Here is an 18,513-nt window from a genome sequence, read left to right on the forward strand (position 1 = left end):
TACATCTGTAAATGCTCGTGCCTGATTTTTAAAGAAAAGGTTTTCATTAAGAGCCAGGCACTACCGTCTGTCTTCTAAGAACTGGAGACCCCTGGAAAATCTTATTTTTAACTATCTCGGACTCTCTGCTTGAGTGTGTGTGGGAGAACATGAAGATACACTGTAATTACTGGCTCATGAAGTAGCATAATATTCCTGGTTGAAGAAGGACATGCAAATATTGCATAGGGCATTAATACTTAATCTTACCAATTCATCAAGAAGAGAAGCAGAAAAGAACATATGGGAAGAGGAAGGGGCAAAAATACACGACCGAGAAGTAAAAACCTGGTGGAGACGAGGAGGCAGCCTTAGTAACTTCAGATCAAACCTGTCACAGAAGTATGCAATATGAGGGTTAAAACACAAAAACAAAAACAGAGCATTCAGATCACTCGCCTGAAGATCTATGCTGGGAATGCTAGGGGTCCAAGTCTAAGTTTCAAAAACTGTATTCCCAGAGACCGCTACTCTGAAGAATCAATTCACTCAGACTTTGTATCATGAATAAATACTTCCTAACAACTACACAGATGGAAGAACACCGCATACCAGCCAAGCTCTATTTCTGTAACGTTTACTAGTTTATCTGGAATCACACACTTATTCTAGAACACAAGAAAACTGCTTAAAAAAAATCATGCTATAGTCACTGGAAAATGTAAATCTTTCACTGAGATATGCTTCTTACTGGGAGTCTTTCCTAGGACTTGTTGGGGATGGAATCAGAAAGATAAAGGTACCCATTATCCTCATCAATGTCACTCTGTCCTACACTGAATTGGAAGTTTGTAGAATTAATGTTGCTGGCCTTATCTTCTTAAGGAACCCATCAATTCTGAAGCCTTTGTATCTATGTGTCTTTGGACTTTCCAGGTCGAACTGTGTGAAACTGCCAACATTCAACAGTTTTTTAAATATATTAATTAATTTAATTTATTTGAGAGAGGGTGCAAGTGAGCAAGGATTGGGGGGAGAGAGAGAGAATCCCATGACGGCAGAGATAAAGAGGGAGGGAAAGAGGGAGAAGGAGGCAGGGAGAGAGAGGGAGGGAGGGAGAGGGAGGGAGAGAGAGAAAAAAAGAGAAAGAGAGAGGGAGAGACGGGGGAGAGAGGGGGAGAGAGAGAAGAGGGGGCTCACCCAAAGTGGGGCTCACCCTAAGCAGGGCATGAGCTCACCTGACACAGGACTCAAACTCACCAACTGTGAGATCATGACCTGAGCTCAAGTCAGATGCTTAACTAAATGAGCCACCCAGGTGCCCCTGTCTTTTTTTTTTTTTTTTTTTTAATGTTTATTTATTTAGTTTGAGTGAGAGAGAGCACAAGCAGGGGAGGGGTAGGGAGGGGGAGAGAAAGAATCCTAACTCTGCCAGTGCAGAGCCGAACTTGGGGCTTGATCCCATGAACCATGAGGTCATGACCTGACTGAGCCACCCAGTCACTCCTCAACTGTTTTTAATGTACAAAATTACATTTCATAGGACTGCACCTAATATGATGTCCGGTCTCACTAGGATCCTGAGAAGCTCACTGTAGCTAAATGTTCAGGTGTCATGGAGTTGCATTTTAAAGTGAAGGCTTTATTTTGCTGTTTCTGCTTTTCTGAATATAGGAAGAAGATTATGTTGGAAAAGCATACTCCTCCCTCAGTCATTTGAAACTCAGAATACATTTTCCACAGAAATAAAATGTGGATGGGATCCCAGGCTAGACCTCAAGGACTATCCAACTTTAAGGCAACTAAATACTTAACATTTAAGAAAGCAAAAACGACTGCAAGAACAAAAATTAAATAATAAATTAAAAATAATATTTTAATTTTGAATATTGCTTAGAAAAGAGCGATTTCAGATTGTGGACATTTTCAAAGTGACTGGAAGCATATTTTTGATGTCTAACTTCAAAATATGAAGCAGATTTCCTTTCCCTTAATTTATGTTCTACCAGGAGTAATATGAGGCACAATCATATAATAAAGTAAGCATCCACATTTTATTTACATTTTTAAAACACTCTAGAAAAGCCAGGATTCTGAACTAAATATTCTACCTAAAGAATCTCTTCCCCAGAAATCTTTCCTGGTCACTCAAGTTCATGCATTCCCCATTTTTTCCTTGATACTTTTTAACCCCTCCTTGTTATACAAGGACTTGTGTAAACATGTATGCCCCTACCAGAACATAACCTCCTGCGAGGATCGTGTCTTATTTACCTTGTGTTTCTCTCAGCACTGGGCTCTGACCATAGTTGGCCTTCAATAAAAATTATAAATCAAACCAGGTTACTGCTTTAGTAAAAACAGCTGACATTAAACTCAAGCAACTCCCATCTATAATTATAACTCATCATCCTAGATATGGTGGAGCCCACACTGGAATGGGGACCCTCTACAGCTCTGCACTGACTACCTCCACGATCCTGAATGAATCAAAAATCACCGAGACCGTAAATTTTTAGGATCAGGAACTCTGTACCATGTTTTCCCTGACACCCAACATTTGATAATCAGTTACCACTTTAGCCATCATGCACCTGTATGCAAAACCCTCACAAAGGGATCAGCTTTAAATGAGTTCTAAAATTACAGGCTATCCTCCTCTCCTGTCGCCTTTTCTATTTAAGATCTACAAAATCAGACCACAGAAAATGGTCATTTCAAACGTGGCTAACAGGAATTCCTTAGTGAGATTTAAAAAAAAAAAACAGAATAGAGATTCTGGTAGTATTTATCACTAATAACCAGGAATGTTCCAGTCATGCTCCTACTCCTCCTTGTAAACTTACAAACAGTACGATGAAAGAATTTTCCAAAATCAGGTCCAAGGGGGAGGGGGCGACTTTTGCTCAGAATGAGTACAAGAAAAAGTAATGGGCTGGGTTTTTAATTATTTAGATCAGACCCAGGGTCAAAGTTGCCTCTTTTAGAGACAAGCATTAGACCTACGACAAGCAAACGAGCCCCTCTCTAGAGCGCTGTCCAACACAACGGTCTGTGGGCGTGGAAATGTTCTACATCGACAGTCAGGTAGTGCAGCCACAAGCCACACTGTGACTGAGCACTTCAAATGTGCCGACCGAGGAAGTGAATTTTAGCTTTTATTTTATTTTAATTAATCTAAATTTAAGTTTAAGTAGGCCAACGTGACTAGTGGCTACCGTACTGGACATACAGCTCCAGACTCTCCAAGTCAGTGGTTCTCAACCAGAGGCAGTTCCCCCAACCCCCAGGGAACAACTGCTTCATCTGGAGACTTTGGCTGCCACACTGTGGGACGTGCTACTGGTAGAGGCCAGGGATGCTGTCAAAATAAACATTCTACAGGACAGCCTCTCACAACAGAGAATGAGCCCAGAACGCTAGTAGTGCTGAGTTTGAGACACCCTGCTTTCAGTTTACTCAAGGTGGGAATTAAAGTAAACGCAAATAAAACGCAGCACACTTTGTCTAAACATAATACCCAGGAAGAATGAGCTTTTCCAAGCAACAGAAAAAGGTCCGGGCTGTGGGACAAGTTAAAAGTAGCAAGTTTTTGCTAAAAAAATGTATGTAGGTGTGTTAACTTAATAAGACCTAAAGCATCAGAATAATTCCTTCCTGTCGCATTTTTTTTTTTTTTAAACTTGACTATTAACCGAAGTAAACTCTGTGCGACTATGCAAAGGGCCTTGTTCCTTATGAGCTGGACATACGGTTTTGGGGGGCTGAGGCTCCCCTACCTACTCTTCCAGTTTAAACTCCTTGCCCCTTCAACTGACCTATCTGGTTTCTTGAGACCTCACTAATTTCAGAGACAACAAACAGTACTGAGAGAGAAAAGCAAGCAAGAACACAGCCCTGTTGTCGCAGGTCTCCCATCTACATATTATCTAAAGAAAAAGCAAGCGTACAGAATCATACCTGGACCAAAGGGAATGCAGTGTCTGATTCTCCTAAATGATGATAGCACACTACATTCTAGAGAGAGCGATTATTTGAAATGAGAGAATGGGAATCAAATAACGTTGTGGTTTCTGTAGCCAGTATAAATTATGCAAGGATCGGTTTAAATGGGATCATTCAGAACTGCTCAAAGAGTTCTCATTTTTATATTAGCAACGTAGAATTTCACCCAAAATAGTCTAGTCCTCAAAGAAACAGGAATAATGGATGCAATTCAATGTTTCTACTTTGATTCAAACTGTTTTTCTCAACATAAAATCCTCAACATTCATACTATAGGAATTCTTTTTCTTTTCTGCTCTCTTAGCACGAACAGAAATTGTTTATTACGTATGAGGCCCTCCACTGCTTCAGGGAATATAAAAATAAGACATAGTCCTAGTTCTGAAACACTTACATTCAGAATTTCCATACTGGCCTAAGGCAGGCAGAAACTTCCGGCCCACACATTCTGAATTCCTCAAAGATCACTGCCATTTTTGCGAATGCTCCAGCCTTTTAAGCACTCTGGAGTTGCAGTACCTTTTCTGATCTTCATTTGGAGAGGTTAAGGTCTTTTATCAGCCATGAATGTTTACAGGGAGAAACCAGTGTAATCTACTAATCAAATGCCAGAAAAGTAGTATTTCAAGCAGGATTCCGACCCACTCTTTTTTGCAGATTTGCCCATAAAAAACTATTCTTGGAGGAAGGATCGCTCCAGTTTCCAGGTTTCTAACTGAAAAGACACAGAGCCATCCTGTCTTATGAAACTGGACAGGAAACAACACTGAAGAGATAATCTTAGCATCATTTTACATTCAGCTATGGGTGTCACACATATGATCTAGAGCAGGAATTCTCAGGCTCACCACTACTAACATTTAAAGCAGAGAATTCTCTGCCGTGGAGGCTGTCCTGTGCACTCCAGGATGTCTAGCAGTGTCCCTGGCCTCTACCCAGTAGGCACCAGTCGCACCTGCCTACCCACTAGTTGTGACAATCAGAAAAGACTCCAGACAAGCTGCCAAATGTCCCCTGGGGAGCAAAACTGCACCGTGCTTGAGAATCACTGATCTGGCCTGGAACTCGCAGTACCACAAGATAGACACTGTACTAATCAAAAGCCCCGAAAGACTTCATTCCTCCCCAATAAACATGTAACGCTCAACACATACAATCTTTTTCTCTTCTTGACTGCCTTCCGCCCAATTTATGAGAAATGACCCGGGCTGTCGTTGCTGTGTGCCCATGAAGACACCATCATCCCTTCAACTTTCCAGTGACAAGGGAACAAATCTACAGGGACTGCCGCACTGAAAAATGACCAAGTGTTATTGCTACCGGTTCAAAATTAAAATAAAGCAGTCTTAAAACCCTAGCATTGCTCCAGAATTCTACATGTGCAAAAAAACAATTGGGACTGCACAGGCAGACTCCCAAGCTTGAAGAGGGAGAAGGACTTTGAGGGCGGGCAAAACGACAGGTTCTGCAGATAGGTATCCAAAGAGGGATCCAAGCACTGGTTCTCATTTACAAGCCCTAAATCCGGGACAATTAGAATCCATTTCCCTTGCCAGAGCAATCGGCCAGGTGCATCATCACGCTGCTGCTTCCCCAAGACAAACTAGAGGAAAGGGCAGCTACCAGTGGATTTCAGATCGACGCGAGCGTCTCCCCCGGGCACGAAAAGGGGGGAGTCACAAGTTGCGGAAGAGCAGCAATCCCCCAAAGCAATTCACGATCCGCAGAAGGCCCACCCCTTCCTGACCTCAGGGGTCTTCACAAACTACAGCACCAGAATCACGTGGGGGAACTTGTTAAACAAGCAGATCCCCGTCCCGCCCCCACGAGGTTCCCCACCCGAGGGCCGAAAATGTGGGTGTTTACCAAGGGCCCCAGGTGATTCCTAGTCACGCTGAAGTTGGAAAACCCACTGCTTCAACAATCCCCCCCCACCCTAACTTGGAGACCACAGGAAACCCACAGGCTTGCAGTCGGCTCTGAAACAACCGGGGCTGCTGTCCAGGCTCTTCTGGGGCCGCAAGTCGTTAGCTCCGTCAGCCGAAAGGGTGAGCCGAGCTCGGGCAGGCCCCAAGGTCGGCCCCGCGGCCCCCGCAATGGGCTCCCGGCAGAACCGGCCCAGTCCCTCTCGGCCCACGGGCACCCGAAGGATTCCCGGCCCCGTGACGTGACCAGGCCTCAGCGGCGAGCGCCCGGCCGGACGCCCTCGCGGCCAGGCCCCCTCGGTCAGGGCCAGTTAGCCCCCAGGCCCCTCCCCGGTCACAATGGCAGCTCGCGACCGGAAAACAGTCGCCTCGGAGGCGGAGGCCTCGGGCAGCAGGGCCGGCCCCCAGCCCCAGTACAGACCTTCTCCAGGGACGCGTCCATGGCTGAGGCGGCCGGCGGAGCCCGATAAAGGCCCCGCGGTCCGGGAGCTACTTCCGCCTCCCGCGCCGCGCCGCGGTTTCCACGCTGGCAGCGCTGACGTCCCCCGCGGCCGCGGCCGGCGGGGCGGGGACGGGGAGGAGCAGCCAGGCGTCGCCGCGGGGTGGGAAATCTGCGGGTCTCAGGGAGGCGGGGCGGGGCCCCTCGGGGTGGGCGGGGCCCTCTAGGCTTCCGTACCTGGCCGTCCCGCCGGCCTGCCCTAACGTGCCCAGGTGAGGGGGGGGGAGGCACGGCGCAGCCGCTGCAAACTTTCACAAGCCCGTCGCAGGCGTCGGGGTAAACATATAATAACCACAAGTGACACTCTTGCACTGAGAGGCTGGAAATACTACTCACGCACCTGTACTTCCGTGTCCTAGGCTTCCAAGTTTTCCGCACCGTCAACATCCCTCAGGAATGGAACAGGCCATGCACCACAGAGGGGCGGGGCTAGCGAGCACCCCCGCACATGCGCAGGATGGCCAGTTTGCTAGGTGCCGAGGGGTTTGCGGGGGTTCAGGTATGAGGTTCCCAAGTGATCGCGGGTGTTTAAAAGCGGTGCTGATGCGAGCTGGGGTATTTGTTTCACCGCGGAATTCCAGATGGAAAAGACTTTGAAACAACCGGTCCGGCTTCTTTCGTTATGTCAAGCCATAATTATGATATGTCAGGTGATAATAATAGGTCAGCGGCTGCTGTTCCACTTTATGGCACAACAGCTCTATGATGGAGAGATAGTTATCCATATCCCGGTGCCAGTCTAGGTAGGATCCAGCCAGACCCAAGCACCGTGACCGCAGCGCCTGTCCACCACACACACTGCCTCCGTAACCGCTTCCACCCCTGCTGTAGAATCATGTGTTTCTAAGGAATGGGAGAGGGCATACATTTGCTTATTATATTCTTCTACTGAGGAATACTGAAAGAGACTAGTGTACCACGTTTGCAGTCAGAAAACACTTCAGCAGAGACCAAAATGACGTTGCAACCACAAAACCATTCCTTTTATCTCTTTTGTGCGCATCTCTTCTGAAATCTGCGTAAATGACTGGGTCACATTTTCAGCGCAGTAATTACATGTTTTGCGCTAACTTGTATTTGGTAAATTGCCCAGGTATGTTAATAAAATTGTTTTCTACCAAAAGAACCTTTGCGTGCCAGTTCAGAGTGTACCCCGGGAACTATTCAGATTCCCCAGAGTTCTACAAACAGAAGAAAGGCTTATGTCTATTTATGCCTTACAAGATCTAACATTGAATGTACCTCTGCTTAAGCAAATCACTTTTTCCGACTTGTGAAAAATTTCAAACATTTAGAAAAAGTTGAAAGTGAAATGAACACCCACATGCCCACTTTCTAGATTTCACAATGAACAATTCCCTATATTTGCTCTATTACATAAGCATCTGTCTGTTCACCAATATGTCTTCTGTTTTGATACATTTCAAAATTGCAGACATCGATATATTTCACCCCTGAACATATCAGCAAGGATATCATTAAATATTCATATTTTTTGAAAGATATTTTATTTGTAAGTAATCTCTATACCAAAGTGTGACTCGATCTCAGGACGCCTAGATCAAGAGTCACACGCTCCACTAACTGAGCCAGCCAGGCTCCCCGCAAAATCTTACTTTTTAAAACCACCTCCAAGTATCTTTGGATTATATCACAAAGTAAATTCTACCAAACAAAAACTAGACAGATGAAATTAACCTCTTCTATTTTATTTATTTTTAAGATTTTATTTTCAAGTAATTTCCAAACCCAATGTGGGGCTGGAACTTACGACCCCGAGATCAAGAGGCACATGCCCTACCAACTGAGCCAGCCAGGTGCCCCTAACCTCTTCTACTTTAAAAGTAAACTTAAGGGGCGCCTGGGTGGCGCAGTTGGTTAAGCGTCTGACTTCAGCCAGGTCATGATCTCGCGGTCCGTGAGTTCGAGCCCCGCGTCAGGCTCTAGGCTGATGGTTCAGAGCCTGGAGCCTGTTTCTGATTCTGTGTCTCCCTCTCTCTCTGCCCCTCCCCCGTTCATGCTCTGTCTCTCTCTGTCCCAAAAATAAATAAACGTTGGAAAAAAAAAAAAGAGTAAACTTAAAGCATGAAAATTATTCCCCCCATGAAAAACTGGGAATAATTGGTTCATTTAATATTTACCCAAATATATGTATTGGCTGCCATCTTGGACAGTCAGATGCTAGAAATACAAAAATAAGACCAGATCCCTGCCTTTAAGGATACACTGTTTAGAACAGAGGTTTTTACTTTGTGACCCAGGGGGAGGCCCGTAAAACTCCCGAAACTATATCCAAAATTTTGTATTATGAGTACATTTGGGGAAAATGTCCATAGCTTTCATTTTATACTTGTCTGTCACACACACACACACAGCAAAATAAGTTAAAACCATTTCACTTGTGGATGGACAGCTATATAAATGTAGCATTCTATGAGCTAGTACAGACATATGAGAAAAATATTGTAGGAAAACAAAACATGAAACCACTCATTGTGAGAACATTTGGCTTATATGTGCCAATACAGACCTTTTCTTGAAATAGGCAAAAAGCAAATCAAATAAAAGAAGTTTGTGGTTATTTTTCCCCTTTGAGTCTATTCACATGATTTTTGTTGTGTCCCGATTGATATTTACATAAACGTATTGTAAATGTTGCTTTTAACCTTTAGCTTTTTTTTTTTCCCAAGCCAAACTGTATCCAGCTTTATTAAAGATACCCTTCATAAACAATCATGCTATTTCAGGCAGGACATGGGCAGACAATCGTTATCAGTATACAACAACTTTCAAACTCCCTTCTTCAATGGACTACCAAAATCAGAAAGCCGCTATAAAACCCAATGAATTCTTCATTTGATGCTCTGAACAGGGAAAGTTTAGAGTGAGGATTGACATTTCACATTTAGCATGTTGTTTAACAACTTTTCACAAGCCGACCCTGAATTTCAGGAAATGAAATGAAAATGGCAGAATTATCAATCTGAAACGCCACAAGCTAAAAAAGGAACTCTTTTGAGGGATGCCATTTCCATGGTGACAATGTAAAGTAACCTTTAACTTTTTGAATCAACCAAGTGATATATATGGAAGATGTATTTATCATTCACCAGGGTGATGGAAAATTAGTAAATTACCAAAAAGTGGGAGGGAAGAGGCAAGGTGAGTAGGAATGTAAGTGGAATCACCAATGTCCTCAACTTCATTTCACACTAAGTAAAGACTCTCTGAAATGGCAAAGTCAAGATTCAAAGTTTTAAGTGTAATATTTTAAGGCATAAAGGGTGTTCGCTTTTATTTCTAGAAGAAATAAAATTAAGTAACAAAAATCAGGAAGTGGAGAGGATAGGAGAGCTGGTGCAAATGGCAATAAATTTATCATTTTTTTAGAGTAAGGAAACAATAGGTTCTTTCTAAATTAAGGAACAGACACAACGATATTTTTTACAAAGTAGAAGGTAAAAGCTTCTACAGAATGGGAGCAGGGGGGTTACAGACGAGGGAAAAGAAATTGGCCATATCCCATTTTCTATTCTTCTACACTCTCTGGATATTTGCCATTTGTGTGCATTTCTCTCATGAACTGAAGTTAAGTCAATTACCTGGAAAAAAAAATTGATTTCAATCATTTTTTAAATCTCACCCGGCAATTTCGGAGAGAAGTCTGCGGTTCCTCAAGGAGACTTAAGGTGGCAACACTGAGATGATTTGTAACCTACCTTGTTTCATTAGTTTCACTAAGTTCACCAACGCAGCTCAAAACAAAATGAAACAAAAGCAGCAAAGACAAATTTTGTTGTGAAAATATAGGAAACAGCTTAAAAGAAATGAATTGTCCCCAACTAACACCCTATCATCACCATCCCCTCCATGAGAGGAACCTTCTCAGACATCCCATAAGCCCTGCCCCAAACAATCCCAGCTCCCTCACCCCAAGAAAAAATAACCACTTTCTGATCTTTACAGTAATCATGTCCTAATCATTCCTTTGCAGTTTTATCACCCAAACATGCATCCATAAACACTATAAAAATATATCTAGGGGCTCCTGGGTGGCTCAGTTGGTTAAGCATCTGACCTCGGCTCAGGTCACGATCTCCTGGTTCGTGAGTTCGAGCCCCGTGTCCAGCACAGAGCTCTCCTTGGATCCTCTGTCTCCCTCTCTCTGCCCCTCACCCTCTCAAAAATAAATAAACATTAATATATATATAGTCTCTTAATATACAGTCTCTCTCTCTCTCTCTCTCTCTCTCTCCACACACACACACACACACACACGTATTCTCTTTTAATCTATAGGTATTCCTATATCTTTTTTTCCTTTACAATTGATCTGTTGAAGACATCATGTTACTGTTGTAGAATTTTCCTTAGTCTGAATTTGCCTCTGTTTTCTATATTTCCTGCAAATTGGCGGTTGGATCTAGGCTTAATCAGGTTTAGGTCTGAAGTTCTGGGGACTTATTCAGAGATGATTGTTGTTCTCTTCGTCAAAAGGCACATGGTACCTGGTTTTCTTTTTTTGTGTTGTTAGCAGACACTAACATTCTTGACTTTACATTAATTCTGACCTAAATGAGAAAAGCTGTGAATTTTCCTATGCCACATATATTTTTATATCCAAGGAAGTTTGCCAAGATACGATTTCTTACCACCCTCTCGGTTTTCTTTTTGTTTTGACATAATTTCAGACTTGTAGGAAAGTTGCAAGAAAAGGAAAAAGAATTCTCTCAAACTTTTCCCGATTCCCTGTATGTTAACATTTCACTGCATTTGCTATATTGTTCTCTCTAAGTGAATAAATAAATATGAACACACATAGTTTGCCCCTGAATCATTTTGCAATTTCTTGCAGATGATGTCCTTTCGTCTCTAAATAACTTGATGATATTACTTTCTAATCAATAGACTCTATTCATATTTTGACACTTTTTCCCAGATAAGTCTTGATAGAAAGTCTAGAATAGTGTGCTCTTGAATAGTTCTTCCAACAGAAGGACTATTTGTGTGTCTCACAACAGATATGAGTACAGGACAGATACTTTATAGAATGTCCATCAATGTGGGTTTTCTATTTATTTTTAGAAGATCCTAATGTTGATATTTTGTAGGCTAGTGATTTTCCTCCATAAACATGTTGTATGGACCAGAGCCCCACCTGATTTAAAAGTAGACGGATTTCTTGCTGTTCACAAATCTCAGATCGTGAATAATCACGTTTTCCTCCCAAGAAGCCTGCCAAAGACTTTATTTTTTTAATATGAAATTTATTGTCAAATTGGTTTCCATACAACACCCAGTGCTCATCCCAAAAGGTGCCCTCCTCAATACCCATCACCCACCCACCCCTCCCTCCCAACCCCCTTCAACCCTCAGTTTGTCCTTAGTTTTTAAGAGTCTCTTATGCTTTGGCTCTCTCCCACTCTAACCTTTTTTTCCCCCCTCCCCCATAGACTTCTGTTAAGTTTCTCAGGATCCACATAAGAGTGAAAACATATGGTATCTGTCTTTCTCTGTATGACTTAGTTCACTTAGCATCACACTCTCCAGTTCCATCCACGTTGCTACAAAAGGCCATATTTCATTCTTTCTCATTGCCACGTAGTATTCCATTGTATATATAAACCACAATTTATTTATCCATTTGTCAGTGGATGGACATTTAGGCTCTTTCCATAATTTGGCTATTGTTGAGAGTGCTGCTATAAACATTGGGGTACAAGTGCCCCATGCATCAGCACTCCTGTATCCCTTGGGTAAATTCCTAGCAGTGCTATTGCTGGGTCATAGGGTAGGTCTATTTTTAATTTTTTGAGGAACCTCCACACTGTTTTCCAGAGCAGCTGCACCAGTTTGCATTCCCACCAACGGTGCAAGAGGGTTCCTGTTTCTCCACATCCTCTCCAGCATCTATAGTCTCCTGATTTGTTCATTTTAGGCACTCTGACCAGCGTGAGGTGATCTCTGAGTGTGGTTTTGATCCACAAAAGTATGGCCAACTAATCTTTGACAAAGCAGGAAAGAATATGCAATGGAAAAAAGACAGTCTCTTTAACAAATGGTGCTTGGAGAACTGGACAGCAACATGCAGAAGGGTGAAACTAGACCACATTCTTACACCATTCACAAAAACAAACTCAAAATGGATAAAGGACCTGAATGTGAGATAGGAAACTGTCAAAACCCTAGAGGAGAAAGCAGGAAAAAACCTCTCTGACCTCAGCCGCAGCAATTTCTTACTTGACACATCCCCAAGGGCAAGGGAATTAAAAGCAAAAATGAACTATTGGGACCTCATGAAGATAAAAAGCTTCTGCACAGCAAAGGAAATAATCAACAAAACTAAAAGGTAGCCAACGGAATGGGAAAAGATATTTGCAACTGACATATCGGACAAAGGGCTAGTATCCAAAATCTATACAGAGCTCACCAAACTCCACACCCGAAAAACAAATAACCCAGTGAAGAAATGGGCAGGAAACATGAATAGACACTTCTCTAAAGAAGACATCCAGATGGCCAACAGGCACATGAAAAGATGCCCAACGCCTACCAAAGACTTTAAAAGTATTCCTTCAACTGCAGACTTGTAAATCACAGGTACAACTGTTGGATTACCCATGGGCTAGCTTTTTCTTGGTTTTTAGAATAGCACACTGTCAGAGCTCAGATTGTAGACCCAAGTAAATCTGAGCTCTTCAAACTGAAAAGCTACTTGGGCCAGTTGCTTGACTTGGCGCTGTTTTAGTTTACTCATCTGTAAAATTCAGGTTATACTTGCTTTTTAGTGTTCTTCAAACACTCTTGTGGTTTTCACATTAAAAAAAAAAAAAAAGGCACACCAAAACCAGGCAGACAAAGACTCCTCAGTGGAGCCCATCCATAGCTCCCTCCAGTTACACTTATGGTCTCAATTTTCATCACGCACGTTCCACCGACTCATCTCAATGTGGTTTCAGTGCCTTCATTCCACCCAAACAAATCTCACTAAAATCATCCCCATCCAGCTTACATGATGTCTCAGCTGCATTAGATCCAGATAATCACTTCTTTTTTGAAATCGACACTTCCCTTGCTTCCCGAGATCAAACTCTCTTGGCTGTGTTCTCTGTCTGACTGTCTCTTCTTCATCCTTCTTCCTCTATCCTATGTATAATTGCTGGATTTCCTCAGCACTCAGCCCTAATGCTCTTTTCTTGCACCTTGTATCCTCCATTTTTTTCTTTACCATCTATACCAGTGTGGTTGTTAAACTGACGGTCAAAACCACTGATGAGTTGTGAAATCAGCCTACGGGGTGGTGGCTAGCAATTTTGAAAACCTGAACTGGATAGAAAAGATCAGAGCAGCTCTTTCTGCTGCTGTCTTTGTGCTTTAATAAAATCACCTTTTTTTGCACTAAAAGAGAGAGCGAGAGAGAGAGAGAGAGAAATAAAGAAAAGAAAAAGAAAGCACCAGAGCACATTATATGGAATAAAGGTAACTAAGAAACAATCCAAATGTCCATCATCAGGCAAAAAGAAAAATATTTGTTGCCTATTTATACTACACAGGCATGAAAAAGAACAAACGACTTACATGTGGAACACCATAAAAGTCAGCATTTTCTATAAAGGCCCAAGTGGTAAATATTTTAGGTTTTGGGGGCCATTCAATCTGTGTCACAACTACTTAATTCTGTATAGCATGAGTCATTGTCAATATGTAAACAAATGAGCCAATGCTATGTTCCAATAAAACTTTATTCATGGACACTGAACTTTGAATTTAATACAATTTCCACATCATAAAATGTTCTTTTCCAGTGTTTTCACAACCATTTGAAAATAGAAAGCCATTCGTAGCTCTTGGACCTTTCTATAAGTAGGTAGTGGGGGCGCCTGGGTGGCTCAGTGGGTTGAACATCCAACTCTTGATTTCGGCTCAGGTCATGGTTCATGAGTTTGAGACCCGTGCCGGGTTCTTTGCTGACAGCATGGATTCCTGCTTGGGATTTTCTCTCCCTCCCTCTCTCTCTGCTCCTTTCCCACTCTCATGAATGCTCTCTCTCAAAATAAATAAAGAAATAAATATTTAAAAAAATTTTTAAAAATAGGCCATAGTGTGGACTGCTGTCGTAGATGAATCTCAGAAACATTATGCTGAGTGAAAGAAGTCACATATAAATGAATGTGTATACTGTGTAATTCCAGTTATGTGAAATTCTGGACAGTGCAGACTCATCCAAAAACCTGTGGCCAGGGATGAAGGGCAATTAACCGCACATGGGTGATGGGGAGCTTTTGGAGGTGATAGAAATTTTAATTTGAATCGCAGTGGTATGCAGAGGTATGTACATTTATCACAACTCATTAAACTAAACATGTAATATGGATATACTTTACTATATGTAAAATCCCCTTCCATCATGTTGATTTAAAAGATATCAGGGGCGCCTGGGTGGCGCAGTCAGTTAAGCGTCCGACTTCAGCCAGGTCACGATCTTGCGGTCCGTGAGTTCGAGCCCCGCGTCGGGCTCTGGGCTGATGGCTTGGAGCCTGGAGCCTGTTTCCGATTCTGTGTCTCCCTCTCTCTCTGCCCCTCCCCCATTCATGCTCTGTCTCTCTCTGTCCCAAAAATAAATAAATGTTGAAAAAAAAAATTAAAAAAAAAAAAGATATCAGATTGCATCACACGCAGTAAAGGGTAACCGTGCTTCTGAAACTTGTGTTCCAGTCATGTACATTCATAGATGGGCATTGAACTCATCCTCCAAAACGAGGGTCTCCTTGACATTCCTCATCCCAGTAAAGGTACCATCACCCACCCTGTGGTTCAAGCCAGGAACCCTGGTATGTGTCTCACACACTTCTCCTTCCCCAGGCCCTTCCAATCAGTGTCGTCAGTGTTCCATGTAAACCTCCTCAGTATCTCTCGAAGCTGTCCTCACTTCCAGCTCCACACAGGGACCCTGCCATACCTACGTAGTCTGTTAAACAGAGAAGTCCGATCCTCTGCTTGGAAGCCTTGGCTTATCCAAGGAGCCAAGCAGGCATCCTTCACGTGGTCCACACAACGGTGTGGCCCCCTTCTACCTCCTTGGGTCTGAGCTGTCATTTCTTCCTTGTTCTTATAATACAGCAGACTCCTTCCTGAGAGGTGGTTTTCTTTAACTGCACTGTTCTTGCCTTCCTTCCCCCTGTTAAACTTCTAACCTCTTTGGTAGAAGTTTAAGTATCATTTTCTCAGGGAAACATCATAAGTGCACCTGCACTTCTCTCCTGCACTTGGAATGGCTGTAATTATTATTTAATGTCTGTCTCTCTGGATAGACTAGAAACGCCATTTCCACAGAGACAGAGTCTGTCTTTGATATCATTTTGTCCCCAGTAACAAGCAGGTAGACTCTGAAAACGGTTGTGAAATGAATGGATGGATGGATAATGAATTTACACACTGGCACAACATGCAGATTTTATTTCCAAACATTCCCATTGTTTTCAATCTGGTTTTAATGAGTATCACATGTTGGGGCGTCTGGGTGGCTCAGTCAGTGAAGCGTCCGATTTTGGCTTAGGTCATGACCTCAGAGCCCCGTGTCAGGCTCTGTGCTGACAGCTCAGAGCCTGGAGCCTGCTTCAGATTCTGGATCTCCTTCTCTCTCTGCCCCTCCCCTGCTTGTGCTCTGTCTTTGTTTCTCTCAAAAATAAACATTAAAAAAAAAATGAGTATCACACGTTAAAGACACTCTGCGAGCCGAGCAAGCAATTTTACATCCCAAGTCTTTTTTTTTTTTTAATTTTTTTTTTCAACGTTTATTTGTTTTTGGGACAGAGAGAGACAGAGCATGAACCAGGCGAGGGGCAGAGAGAGAGGGAGACACAGAATCGGAAACAGGCTCCAGGCTCTGAGCCATCAGCCCAGAGCCCGACGCGGGGCTCGAACTCACGGACCGCAAGATCGTGACCTGGCTGAAGTCGGACGCTCAACCGACTGCGCCACCCAGGCGCCCCTACATCCCAAGTCTTGATAGCCCAGTGTCTGGGATGCAGTGAGGGTTCAGTGAATGATTACTGAATGCATGCATCCAACAAATACTTTCTGAGAGTCCACTATATGCTAGGAATCAGGGATACAATTATTAAGAGTTTCTGCATTTGTGGATCTTACATTCCATTGGAACGGAGAGATAACAAATAGCTATATAATATTAACTAGTTGTGAGTACCAACAGGAAAATAGAGCAGGATAAGCGAATAGAGAGTAAATTATGAATGAATCCATCCCTCAGGCTGTAAATTTGAAATCTCTGTTCCAAAACATTGAAAATATTTGTTCACTGATAATCAGCTGGAAACAGAAGAAAATTAAGCAAGACCAACCACTACCATGGACAATTTATCATTGATTTTCAAAACCTTGAGGAAGACATCCCCATTGATTTTGCTATTACTCAAAGGACCTTTCTTTGCTGTTGGAGCAGTTCTGGCGATTCACAGACCTATCATCAGCCAAATATCATGGAATCAGGGTTGGGCATGAAGTCTTGGAAAATCTGAAGCAGGTATGTTAAGATTGAGGCAGCCATATGAAAAAGAATTTTGTTACTCGCATTAAAAACAATTTTTTTAATGTTTATTTACTTTTGAGAGAGAGAGAGAGAGAGAGAGAGAGAGAGAGAGAGAGAGAGAGCTGGGGAAGGGGCAGAGAGAGGGAGACACAGAATCGAAGCAGGCTCCAGGCTCTGAGCTGTCAGCACAGAGCCCAACGCGGGGCTCGAACTCACGGACCATGAGATCATGACCTGAGCCGAAGTCAGATGCTCAACCAACTGAGTCACCCAGGCGCCCCCTTTATCTTGCATTTTAAGCTAATTTTTACTTATGTTTCAGAGTCTTCTTTCCCTAAAGTAAAATTTTAGATGATAGTGATTATTTTAGGTGACATTGCAAAAAGATAAAATAGTATAAAAAGGTAAATTCTACTTTTCATTCGTTTCAGATTTATTTATATTTTATGAAATAATTCAGCCTTCTCTAAAACTTTGTGCTCGAAAGAATAACGAACAAGAACATTAACATACAATATTTAAAAAGGAAAAGATGTGCAAATGATCAATAAACACACACACACACACACACACACACACATTGTTAGTGACCAAACGTGTAAAAATCAAAGGAGATACCATTCTTGTTTATCAAATCAACGTGGTTTTTTTTTTTTAATAATATCTACTGTTAAAGTAGAAGAAAACACTCTTTTGCATTACTGATAGAATTTCAAACTATTATTAAATCTTCTATAAGTTTCAGTTATACTGAACTGAATGTAATTTGGCATTCAGTAACAACAAAAAACTTAGAATATACGTATCTCTTCTCCCCCAAATTCTACTACCAGACATGTAAGATAATGAAGTTAAAGACTTAACTGTGAGAATGTCAACAGCAACATTGTACATAATGGTAAAAATGTTAAAACAACCTATATATTCAACAATATATGAAATTGACTAAATTATAGTAAAATTGGTTAATACACACCTTTAAAAATAGTGATGTGGAAACCTACCTATTGACGAGGGATGATGATATGCTGTTAATTCAAAAAGGAAAGTAAGAAATGGCATGTGTAATATAAGCTTTACTTTTTTTTTTTAAGTTTATTTATTTATTTTGAAACAGAAGGTGGAGGGGAGAGGCAGAGAGAGAGAATGGTGGGATTGTCTCTCTCTCCCTCTCTTTCTGCCCCTCCCCTGCTTGTACTCTCTCTCTCTTTCTCAAAATAATCAAATAAAGTCTAAAAAAAAAAAAGGATATAAGGCAAAATGGAAGAGAAGCATAGGGCGAGGTAGGGGGAAAGGATGTGGAACCCACATCTGAGGGCCCCACTCTCTACAAATCTCCACGTATTCACCACCCCAGAAGCTCTCTGAACTCATTTTTTTTTTTTTTTTTTTTTTTTAATGGAGGCCTCATTACACAGGCATGATTCATTGTATCACTGGTCACTGGTGATTGAACTCAGGCTCCACCCCCTGTCCCTTCCCTGGAGGTAGGGGGCTGGGGGTGGAGCTGAAACATCCCACCCTCTAATCACCTGATTGGTTCTGCTGGAAATTGT

The 18,513-nt window shown here is 42.3% G+C and overlaps 1 protein-coding gene across 1 annotated transcript in view; it reads right to left on the reverse strand.

Moving 5' to 3' along the window:
* PDXDC1 (pyridoxal dependent decarboxylase domain containing 1) overlaps positions 1–6,433 on the reverse strand; it is a 50,459-nt gene extending 44,026 nt beyond the window's left edge. The window contains 1 exon segment of the mRNA XM_030301663.1: positions 6,331–6,433. Within this exon segment, the coding sequence (XP_030157523.1) occupies positions 6,331–6,351 (21 nt within the window). The 5' untranslated portion in view covers positions 6,352–6,433.
* Positions 6,434–18,513: the final 12,080 nt, after the last annotated feature.

Source organism: Lynx canadensis, chromosome E3 (assembly GCF_007474595.2).
Source record: "Lynx canadensis isolate LIC74 chromosome E3, mLynCan4.pri.v2, whole genome shotgun sequence".
Classification (NCBI taxonomy): Eukaryota; Metazoa; Chordata; class Mammalia; order Carnivora; family Felidae; genus Lynx; species Lynx canadensis.